General features: G+C 44.6%; 1 protein-coding gene across 5 annotated transcripts in view; it reads right to left on the bottom strand.

The window, feature by feature from the left end:
* The window catches only part of LTBP3 (latent transforming growth factor beta binding protein 3), a 55,193-nt gene that overhangs the window by 23,209 nt on the left and 19,901 nt on the right, over positions 1 to 12,083 (bottom strand). For 3 of the 5 annotated variants that reach the window (XM_058160294.1, XM_058160291.1, XM_058160293.1), the window contains exons 7-11: positions 10,719 to 10,882; positions 9,166 to 9,354; positions 3,537 to 3,553; positions 1,751 to 1,829; positions 889 to 981 (exon numbers count right to left, since the gene is read on the bottom strand). In XM_058160294.1, the coding sequence (XP_058016277.1) occupies positions 889 to 981; positions 1,751 to 1,829; positions 3,537 to 3,553; positions 9,166 to 9,354; positions 10,719 to 10,882 (542 nt within the window). The remainder of the gene's footprint in view (positions 1 to 888; positions 982 to 1,750; positions 1,830 to 3,536; positions 3,554 to 9,165; positions 9,355 to 10,718; positions 10,883 to 12,083) is intronic. The other 2 variants (XM_058160295.1, XM_058160292.1) reach the window with 1 other exon arrangement.

Below are 12,083 nucleotides of genomic sequence, written 5' to 3'. Positions count from 1 at the left end.
TTACGACGGGGGCTGAAAAAAAGCGGCTTACAATTTTTCCTCGCGCTCGCAAACGTCGGCAGCCACAACGACCAACCTCGTACGTCGCGTTGGTGAAGCGAGAAATCTGTTCAGTGACTTTCGCCCCATTCGTTAAGCGAATCCCCGCAGTTATTAAATTAACCACACGGTAGGAGAATGGATATTGAAAGTTAGCAATTTGGCTGAGATGGCAAAAATCTCAGCCTTTTTGAAAGACAATACGCAGGAAAGATATTTTATCTAAATGGAAAAAATGGATTGACTATATTCAAAGCAGATATCAGACTAAGAGTTATCAGACTGCCTTTGAATGATTAGGATGTATTATTTTTGATTGTTTTGGGGGAGGTTAGGAATTGATGAGAATTGTAGGAGTCTAATTTAGTTAGGAAGGAAATTTTTTTAGTATATGTTTGTTTTAATTTTACTATACCTTGTGTTTGTTCCGGGAAGTTGGGGGGGAAGGGAAGAGGGGGGGAAATTTTTTTTGTAAAACTTTTTCAATTAAAAAAATAAATAAATTAGCCACACGGTCATTAAAGTGAATCCGGTTTCTCCACTGACTTGGCTTGGGTCAGAAGGTCGCCAAAGAGGATCGCGTGAGCCCCCAGGGACACCGCCACCGTCATAAATGTGAGTCAGTTGTTAAACATCCCAGTGTAAATCACACGACTAATTGGGGATGCTGCAACGGTCGCTAAGTGTGAAAAGTGGTCATATGTCACTTTTTTCAGTGCCATTGTAACTTCAAACAGTCACTAAATGAATGGCTGTAAGTCAAGGACTACCTGTAATTCCTTTTTTTTTTAAAAAATTCTTTTCAGAAAAAGACGACAGGGGAACGCGATCGGGGACAATGGTGCTTACCGGTTTCTTGAGTTGGGGGCATGTAAAACTCATCCATTCGCTCCTCTTCGGGGTACTTCACCACAACCGCGACGGTGGGCTTCGTGATCACCACTGCAAAGATTAATCGATGAACAGAGTTGGAAGGGACCTCGGAGGTCATCTAGCCCAACCCCCCTTGCCCAAGCTGGAGACCCAGTGAGACAATTTCTCACTGCCAGAAAATTGCTCCTTATTTCCAGGTTGAATCTCTCCTTGATCAGTTTCCATCCATAATTCCTTGTCTGGCCTTGGAGAATAGCTTGACCCCCTTCCTCCCCTCTGTGGCAGCCTCTCAAATATTGGAAGATTCTCTCATGTCTCCCCTGGTCCTTCTCTTCACTAGACTAGCTAGGCCCAGTTCCTGCAACTGTTCATCGTATGTTTTAGCCTCCAGTCCCCTCATCATCTTGGTTATAGATAACAGAGTTGGAAGGGACCCTGTAGGTCATCTAGTCCAACCCCCTGCTCAAGCAGACCTTATACCATTTCTGACAAATGGCAGTTCAGTCTCTTCTTCAAAGCTTCCAGGGATGAAGCTCCCACAACTTCTGAAGGCAACTTCTGTTCCATCGGTTGATAGGTCTCAGAAAATTTCTCCTTATTTCTAGGTTGAATCTCTCCTTGATCAGTTTCCATCCCTAATTCCTTGTCTGGCCTTGGAAAATAGCTTGACCCCCTTCCTCCTCTCTGGGGCAGCCCCTCAAATATTGGAAGATGCTCTCAGGTCTTCCCTCGTCCTTCTCTTCACTAGACCAGCCAGGCCCAGTTCCTGCAACCGTTGAAAATGCCCTCAAATGAGGCTGTGGAGAACAGTACAGAGAAGTGTTTTCCTTTCACTCACCAGGGTATCGAGGACCCAAAGTCGGGGTGTTGCCGAAAACTACTCCCTGCTCATCCGAAACCGTCGTTTCTCTGGGCAACTGGAGAGGTTGAGAAGGAAAGAGAAGAAGGCAATGAACATTGAGCCCAAAATCTATGCTGCTAAGTTTTTGTCTCATTTTACGACCTTCCTTGACACCGCTGTTAAGTGAATCATGCCCGTTGTTAAGTTAGCTACCCGTTTGTGAAGCGAATTACCCGCTGACTTTGCTGGTCAGGAGGTGACCCCGGGACATGTCAACCGTCATAAATACAGGTAGTCCTCGACTTATGACCAAAACTTATCCCAAAATTTCTGTTGCTAAGTGAGACACATTTGTTCAGGGAGTGTTGACCCACCTTACGACCTTACTTGCCACGGGTTGTTAAGTGAATCGCTGTCGTGGCTATGTTAGTAAAGACGGTCGTTCAGTGAATCTAGCTTTCCCCGTGGAGTTTTGCTTGTCGGAAAGTCGCTAATGGGGGATTTTATTTATTTATTTATTTAATCAAATTTTTATACCGCCCTATCTCCCGGAGGACTCAGGGCGGTTTACAGCCTGATAAAATACAAATATCATACAAGATAAAAACTAAAATTAAAAAACTTATTTAAATAGGCCAAAGTTTAAAATTACAGTTAAAAAGATAAAACCCCATTTCCTAAAAATTAATAACTAACCCCAGTTAAAATTAAGTAAAACTTTTAATCCAGTCCCGCTTGGATAAATAAATGCGTTTTCACGTGTCCCTGGGATTTGCAACCTGATCATTCATCAGTGTGAACCGATGAGATTATGTCCAAAATCCTTCCTTTTGGAGAAAAAAAAAAAAAATAACAACAGAATAACAGAGTTGGAAGGGACCTTGGAGGTCTTCTAGTCCAACCCCCTATAAGAGACCCTATACCAATGATGGCTAACTTTTTTGTTGTGTGCCAAAAACGTGTGTGCACACATACCAGCACGTCGGCGTGCCTGCACCCATGATGCAATGTGCGCGCAACCCCACCCCACTCCCCTGCACCCCATTTTGGGCCTAGTAGGCCTCCTTGAAGCCTCCTGGGAGCAAAAACGGGCCACGAGGGGGCTGCGCTGCACCCCCCGTGCCTCATTTTGGGTCTAGTAGACCTCAATGCACTTATAACCCATAAAGCAATGCGTGTGTGACCCCCCACCGTGCTCCCTCCACCCCAGCATATGCGCCGCGCATCTCCCGCATGCCCCCCCACCGCACGCCCGACAGAGACCCGAAAATCAGCTGGTCAGCAGGAGGCGCGCATGCCCATGCGCGCTGAAGCTGAGCTGGGGCAATGGCTCGTGTGCCCGCAGAGAGGGATCTGCTTGCCACCTGTGGTTTTTTTGCCACCACGGCCCTATACCATTTCAGACAAGTGGTTGTCCAATCTCTTCTTGAAAGCCTCCAGTGATGGAGCACCCACAAGCTCTGGTGGCAAGCAGTTCCACCGGTTAATCGTTCTCACTGTCAGGATGTTTCTCTTTAGTTCTAGGTTGCGTCTCTCCTTGAATAGTTTCCACCCATTGCTTCTTGTCTTGACTCCGGGTGCTTTGGAAAATAGGTTGAAAAGCAGTAGATTGATTCAAATGACCTCTGGAGACCCCCTTCTACAATCCCCTGGTGGCTCAGGTTCCAATCAACAACTCTCTGAGGTGGCGTTGTATCTGAAGATGGCCATTAATTTATTTTTTTAACTAATTGTTTTGTTTTTTACACTTCTTCCACAGTTCCTCAGTCGGTCTCACACTTACCATCGCTGGAGTCACAGCTGCAAAACATAAATGAAAAGATCGGATGAGGATTAGAACTTTTGATGAGAATGAATGCCTGTGTGAACATATTTATTTATTATTTAGATTTTTATACTGCCCTTCTCCCGAAGGACTCAGGGTGGTGTACAGCCAGATTAAAAAACAGTACAATATACAAATTAAAACAAAATTATAATAACGTATTCTATAAATGGCCGAAAATTTAAAACCGTCAAATTTGACCCATAAAATTCATAAAAATACCCCAATTAAAATTATTAAAATTCAAAAGTTTAAAAAATTAAGCCAGTCCCGCTTGGATAAACAAATGCGTTTTCAATTCACGGCGAAAGGTCCGAAGGTCAGGTAATTGACGCAAACCAGGGGGAAGTTCGTTCCAGAGGGTAGGTGCTCCAACAGAGAAGGATCTTTCCCTGGGGGCCGCCAGCCGACATTGCTTGGCGGACGGCACCCTGAGAAGACCCTCTCTGTGTGAGCGTACGGGTCGGTGGGAGGCATAAGGTAACAGCAGGCGGTCCCGTAAGTACCCGGGCGCTAAGCCATGGAGCGCTTTAAAGGTGGTAACCAACACCTTGAAGCGCACCCAAAAGACCACAGGTAGCCAGTGCAGACTGCGCAGGAGTGGTGTTACCCGGGAGCAACGTGTGGCTCCCTCAATCACCCGCGCAGCTGCATTCTGAACTAACTGAAGCCTCCGAGTGCACTTCAAGGGTAGCCCCATGTAGAGAGCATTGCAATAATCCAGACGAGAAGTGACGAGAGCGTGAGTGACCGTGCATAAGGCATCCCGGTCAAGGACAAGGAACATAGGCCATTCTTCTACTGATTTAAACCATTAGGGGCCGTGGTAGCTCAGGCTGGTAAGAAGCCTGTTATTAGAACACAACAGCCTGCAATTACTGCAGGTTCAAGCCCGGCCAGAGGTTGACTCAGCCTTCCATCCTTTATAAGGTAGGTAAAATGAGGACCCAGATTGTTGGGGGGGGCAATAAGTTGACTTTGTAAATATAAATGTAAATTAAAAAAAATAATAATTATGAGTAACAGAGTAACAAGAGTTGGACGGGACCTCGGAGGTCTTCTAGTCCAACCCTCTGCTCAGACACGAAACTCTATATACCATTTCAGACAACCAGTTTTCCAATCTCTTCTTAAAAACCTCCAGTGACAGAATATTTTAAGATATGGGATAAATTTTACCATCGGTTAGAAGAAAGGTACAGATAAGCAATGGATAATTATGTAAGAAAATGTTAATAATGTATTTGTGGAAAAATGGGGATAGTTTAAATTGAAGTGAAGAAAGAAGAAACAACAAAATGAGGGAGCCAGAAAGAAAACACCGAGACGTCACACGGAAGGAATTGTTGATGTTTTAAATGTATGTTTGTCTATAAAATAAAAAACTTTTTAAAAAAAAACTTCCAGTAATGGAGGACCTACAACTCGTGGTGGCAAGCTGTTCCACTGATTACAGGTAGTCCTTGACTTACGACCAGCAATTGAGCCCCAAATTTCATTTCTAAATGAAACAGTGGTTAAGTGAATTTTGATCCATTTGAGGACCTTTCTTGCCACGGTTGTTAAGTGAATCACTGCAACTGTTCAGTTAGTAACATGGTTGTTAAGTGAATCAGGCTTCCCCATGGACTTTACTCGTCAGAAGGTCGCAAAAGGGGATCACGTGACCCCTGGGGACACGGTGACCATCATAAATATCTCAATTTTGATCATATGACCATGGAGATGCCGCAACGGTCGTAAGTGTGAAAAACGGTCATATATCACTTTTTTTCAGTGTTGCTGTAACTTCGAGCGGTCACTAAAAAACTGTTGTAAGTTGAGGAATACCTGCAATTGTTCTCATGGTCAGGAAATTCCTCCTTATTTCTAGCTTGGTTTAATTAATTTTCACCCATGGGTAAAATTGTCTTCCTTCCTTCCTTCCTTCCTCTCCTTATCCTTCCTTCCTCCTTCCTTCCTCCTTTCCTCTTTCCTTCTTTTCCTTCCTTCCTCTCCTTATCCTTCCTTCCTTCTTTCCTTCCTTTCTCCTTCCTTCCTCCTTCCTTCCTTTCCTTTCTTCCTTCCTTCCTCCTTCCTTTCCTTCCTCCCCTCCCTCCTTCCTTTCCTTCCTTCCTCCTCCCTTCCTTTCCTTCCTCCTTCCTTCCTTCCTTTTTTCTTTCATATATCCATAACAACCAATGTCCAATCAAGTTCCATAAAAAAGCTTATAAAAAAAACGCTAAGCAAAATATTATTTTTACGCACTGCTCTCTGGCTGGAGAGATTGCAAATGATGTGGCATTCCTGGAGTTCCAGGGACTAGAAACTTGCTTGTTTGTTTTTTCACATACAGCACACACCTTCAATCATAAAGTCCAAGAATGTGATTCTGTTTTTTAAAAGAAATAACTACTCCTCCTCCTTTTAAAAAAAAAAACACGTCTGCATGTCCAGAAATGTTCTTTCTTCTTTAAGACTGCAGTAAATCATTTGATTTTGTGTGGCTGGCAATAAACCAAGTCAAATAACTAACTGCAGAACTATAAAACAGCTTTCAAATCCGTTTTTTTGGCAGAAACAAAGATATCTTGACGTGCTCCAGTTACGATTTTAATCCAAACTCACGTCAGTCTGAAATAAAAAAAGCCTCAAATCTCAGCTTTAGATATTTGCTTCCTTATCTGGGAGGGTTTGCTTTGCAAAAAAATGAAAAGCCAAGTTGCTAGGCCTCATGCTGTTGAAGGGCAAACTGCATTACACAATGTGGCAGAGATAAAAGGAAACAAGATCCCTTTTTACGCTGTTGTTGTTACAGCTGAGTTGCGATTGGAGTAGTCAGAAAAAGTAAATTGACTTTAAAATCATAACCGGCCGTGGAACAAATGGCTTGGTTTGGGGTAGCTGAGATTAAGGAACAGGGAATAAAACCAAATGCACAGGTACCGTATATGTGGTACCTCACTCAATAGGAGCAACTGTGAGAGGGATCTTGGAGTCCTAGTGGACGACCATTTAAACAGGAGCCAGCAAGTGTGCAGCAGCTGCCAAAAAAGCCAACAGTTCTGGGCTGCATAAACAGAGGGATAGAATCAAGATCACGTGAAGTGTTAATACCACTTTATTATGCCTTGGTAAGGCCACACTTGGAATATTGCATTCAGTTTTGGTCGCCACGATGTAAAAAAGATGCTGAGACTCTAGAAAGAGTGCAGAGAAGAACAACCAAGATGATTAGGGGACTGGAGGCTAAAACATATGAAGAACGGTTGCAGGAACTGGGTAGGTCTAGTTTAATGAAAAGAAGGACAAGAGGAGACATGATAGCAGTGTTCCAATATCTCAGGGGTTGCCACAAAGAAGAAGGAGTCGGGCTGTTCTCCAAAGCACCTGAGGGTAGAACAAGAAGCAATGGATGGAAACTAATCAAGGAGAGAAGCAACTTAGAACTAAGGAGAAATTTCCTGACAGTTAGAACAATTAATGAGTGGAACAACTTGCCTCCAGAAGTTGTGAATGGTCCAACACCTCTGGGCCTCTGTGGCTCAGACTGGTAAGACAGTCTGTTATTAACACAGCTGCCTGCAATTACTGCAGGTTCTAGTCCCACCAGGCCCAAGGTTGACTCAGCCTTCCATCCTTTATAAGGTAGGTAAAATGAGGACCCAGATTGTTGGGGGGGCAATAAGTTGACTTTGCATATAAATATACAAATAGGATGAAGACTATTGCTAACATAGTGTAAGCCGCCCTGAGTCTTCGGAGAAGGGCAGGATATAAATGCAAATAAAAACAAAAACAAAAAAAACTCTGGAGGTTTTTAAGAATAGATTGGATAACCATTTGTCTGAAATAGTGTAGGGTTTCCTGCCTGGGCAGGAGGTTGGGCTAGAAGACCTCCAAGGTCCCTTCTAACTCGGTTATTCTATTCTATTCTATTCTATTCTATTCTATTCTATTCTATTCTATTCTATTCTATTCTATTCTATTCTATTCTATTCTATTCTATTCTAAGCAGAAAAGCAAAAAACATAAACACCAAATCGAAAAGGAACCTTAATAGCATATCTACTTGAAGATAAAGTCAAAAATTTTAGCTGCCAAAATATACCCAAATATTGAGTACAGCTTGGGTTCCGCAGATGAGTTCATCCAGGAGGTATATACACAGTACAGTTAGTCCTCAACTTACGGCCATCTCTTTAGTGACTGTTCAAAGTTACAACAGCATTGAAAAAGGTGACTTATAAAGATATTACACATTCCCACGATCATGTGATCACCGTATGTGCGCCGGTTTCCGGAAGGAAGAACACAAATGCGGTTTGTGTGAAGATGTCAATAAAAGTGGGAAAATATTTGTAGAGGGAAAATACAGGTGGTCCTCGAGTTATGAGCACCATTAAGTCCCAAAATTTATGTGGCTCAGTTGTTAAGTGAGTTTTGCCCCCATTTTATGACCTTTCTTGCCACAGCTGTTAAGCGAATCTATGCCGTTGCTAAGTTAGCAACACCATTGTTAAGTGAATCCACTGACTTTGCTTGTCAGAAGGTCGCAATCACGTGATCCCCCCAGGGCATTTCAACCCGTCAAAAATTTGAATCGTTTGCCAAGCATTTGAATTTTGATTAGGCAATCACGAATGACAAATGTTAAAAATGGTCACGAGTCGCTTTTCTCAGTGTCGTCGTAACTTCGAACAATCACTCAATGGACTGTTGTAAGTCGAGGACTACCTGTCTTGCACCAGCCATACCTGCCAAGGCAGCCATTTTGTTTTTTTTATTTTAAAATAATATTTATTGAATTTCCAAAAGTTAAAATACACAATACAAAAAAAAAACCACAATACACAAAAACAAAAAAAATATAAAACACACAAAGACAAACACGTCAAAATTACATTACAGCTTTTCCTACATCGGTATCTCTTATCCTATTTAACCTCTATATACGGATTCTACTTCTAAGTATCTCTATAAACCAACATTCTTATGTAAATTATTTTAACCTCTATTCAGAATTCAGTCTCATGACAAAAATCTCTCTTAAGTTTTATGCTTACTCTCCAGCCGGGAATACCATCCACATATTCGATGGTACTCAGTATCTTCCCTCTCCTTCATTTCCATCGATAATCTGTCCATTTCTGCACATTCATATATATTTTTATTATGATTTGATCCGGTGGGATATCCAGATGTTTCCAATTCTGTGCTATCATAATTCTACATGCTGTCAATACGTGTTATATGATATATTGTATATTTCTTTCCATTTTCCCTTCCAGAATGCCCAATAGGAATAGTTTCATTTTGGTTTTTTTTCTATTTTCTGCCCTGTTGTTTCATCCAGCCAGATTTTTATCTTCCCCCAAAATTTCCTAATCTTAGGGCAGGTCCACTACATGTGGTAGAACGTCCCTTGTTTGTGACCACATCTCCAACAATTCGGGGACCTATTTGGAAACATCCTGGCCAATCTCGCTGGTGGCAAATGAAAGGCAGCCATTTTGAGAATGTGCCCACGACCCTCCCTTCACCGTCCAACTACCCCCAGCTCACCCTGAAGCCCCCTCTCTTCACCTTCCCGCGCGAGCGAACCAACCTTCTGCTTCCTGGGAATCGCTGTCCATGGCGGGAGGAGTGGGGGGCTCCGGCCGCAGTTGTGGCAAGTCGCTTGTAGCATCCGGGTGGATCTGGAGTAGGAACTCACTCTCTCCCTGGATGGTGAGAGTTTGGTGCAAGGTTTGAATGTGGTAGCCTCTCCCTGCAGGGCAGATTTCTCGGAACGCCGCTATCCAACCGGGAGAGAGAAAATAAGACAGTCAGACGCCCATCAGCCTGCAGGTAAAATTTGCGTGGCGAAGCAATGGACGAAGGAGCAGAGAACGAGAGGAAGGAGAAAAGAAAAACAGGAGATGCATTGGAAAATGGGCAATGGAAGAAGATGATGTCCAGGACAACATGGCAAAACAGGGATATAGCAATAGCACTTAGACTTATATACCGCTTCGCAGTGCCTTTACAGCCCACTCTAAGTGGTTTATAGAGTCAGCCTCTTGCTTCCAACAATCTGGGTCCTCATTTTACCGACCTCGGAAGGATGGAAGGCTGAGTCAATCTTGAGCCGGTCAGGATTGAACTGCTGGCAGTGGGCAGAGTTAGCCTACAATCCTGCATTGTAACTGGAAGGAAGGAAGGAAGGAAGGAAGGAAGGAAGGAAGGAAGGAAGGAAGGAAGGAAGGAAGGAAGGAAGGAAGGAAGGAAGGAAGGAATAGCACTTTGACTTATCTACCACTTCTCAGTGCTTTCCAGCCCTCTCTAAGCGGTTTACAGAGTCAGCCTCTTGCCGCCCAACAATCTGGGTCCTCATTTTACCAACCTCGGAAGGATGGAAGGCTGAGTCAACCTCGAGCCGGTCAGCATCAAACTTCTGACTGTGGGCAGAGTTTGCTTGCAATTCTGCATTTTAACAGGAAGGGAGGGAGAGAAAGAGAAAAAATAAAGGCAGGAACAAAGACAAAAGGGAAGGAAGGAAAAGCAGGGAGAGAGAAAGAAGAAGAGACGGGAGGAAAAAAGGGAGGGAGAGTGAGGGATGGAAAGAACTCCTGACTATGGGCAGAATTTGCTTGCAATACTGCGTTCTAACCACTGCGCCACCATGGAAGGAAGGAAGGAAGGAAGGAAGATAGCAATAGCACTTATATACCGCTTCACAGTGCTTTACAGAGTCAGCCTATGGCCCCCAACAATCCAGGTCCTCATTTTACCGACCTCGGAAGGTTGCAAAAGGTGAGCTGATAAACCTCAGGACTCAGGGACGGTCATAAGTACGAACCAGTTGCCAGGTGTCTGGATTTTGATCACAGGATCATAAGGATGCTACCAAGGCCATTAAGTGTGAAAAAAGGCCGAAAGTCGCTTTCTCCAGTGCCTTTGTAACTTTGAACGGTCCCTAAATGAGGACTACCTGTTAGCCCATCCTGAGCAAGTGAAATAGCCCCGACGTTCAAAAGAGAAGACTGAGCAAGGACAGCGGTAAGACGGAGACAGCGATCCGAGCTACAAACGGGACAGAGAAGCAGATGCGAGCGGGTGCGTTTGAGGAAGCCGACGATCGCCGTTTCTGCCCTTCCCCCAATCTTTCCTTCGACTCACCCGTTCCGTCGGCCGGACATCGCTCGCAATGGACGCCCCAGGCTTTGCCCACGCTGCAGCAGCACGTCTGGCGGGTCAACTTGGTGGACAGCGGGTGTTGGCACTGTTGCTCGGGGCTCACCAGCCGGAAACACAGACTCCTCTCCCCGGCTTTCTCCGCTGCCCTCCCCAAAAACAGAGGGACAGAGAGGGCGTTCAGAGGAGGCAGAAGTCCACAGGAAAAAGAAAAGGTTGCCCCAGGGGTGGGATTGAAACATTTCAGCAACTGGTTTGCTGCCCGACTGCTGGGTGGGCGTGGCCATGGGGATGTGGCCTATTCAGCCACCTGCACCACAGTGGGGGTGGGCGCATTTTCGCCCTCCCCAGGCTCCGGAGGCTTTCCTCGAGCCTCCAGGACGGCAAAAACAGCCTCCCCTGGGCACTGGAGGCCTTCCAGAGACAGGAAACAGGGTCATTTCTGGACCTGTTTTTTGCCCTCCCAGAGCCTCTGTGTGCGCCCTGCACTTACCTGGCATCCAAAATGGGATGCGTGGAGATTCCTAGGAGGGGCGGAGTGGGGCAGGCGGGGTCAGCCAGTCCTTGGAACAACTGGTTTGGCGAACCAGATTAAAATGAACATCCGGTTCGTCCAAACCGGCCTGAACCAGCTGAAACACGACCCCTGGGCTGCCCCCTTACTTTCCCAACTCCCAGCAACATAATTGCGACAGGGGTTGTGTGTTAAATCAAGGCCACTAAATCTAAGGTTCTTTTTTGCTGCTATAATTCTGATTTCGGGCCATTTACATTGAGTTATAATTTGTGTAGCAATATATAACATTATCCATTGCCAGCTTGCCAGGGTCCTGTTAGCAGCTTCACCAGAGTATGGAATAGAAGGGGAACTCATCCAATTTTCCGACGACATCAAGCTGGCAGGAAGAGCCAACAACCCAGAAAATAGACTCAAGTTACAGAAGGATTTTGACAGACTTGAAAACTAGGCCCTATCTAACAAAATGAAATTTAATATAGGGGAAATGTAAAGTTTTACACTTAGGCAAGAAAACCCAAATGTACAGGTACAGATTAGGTGAAACTTGGCTCATCAGCAGTAACTGTGAGAGGGATCTTGGAGTCCTAGTGGACGACCATTTAAACAGGAGCCAGCTGTGTGCAGCAGCCACCAAAAAAGCCAACACAGTTCTGGGCTTCATAAACAGAGGGATAGAATCAAGATCACGTCAAGTGTTAATACCACTTTATAAGGCCTTGGTAAGGCCACACTTGGAATACTGCATCCAGTTTTGTCTCCACGATGTAAAAAAGATGCTGAGACTCTAGAAAGAGTGCAGAGAAGAACAACCAAGATGATTCGGGGACTGG

This window comes from Ahaetulla prasina, chromosome 17, assembly GCF_028640845.1.
Source record: "Ahaetulla prasina isolate Xishuangbanna chromosome 17, ASM2864084v1, whole genome shotgun sequence".
Lineage (NCBI taxonomy): Eukaryota > Metazoa > Chordata > Lepidosauria > Squamata > Colubridae > Ahaetulla > Ahaetulla prasina.
Note: the sequence above shows the minus strand (reverse complement) of the source record. Positions and strands in the feature narration are given on the sequence as shown.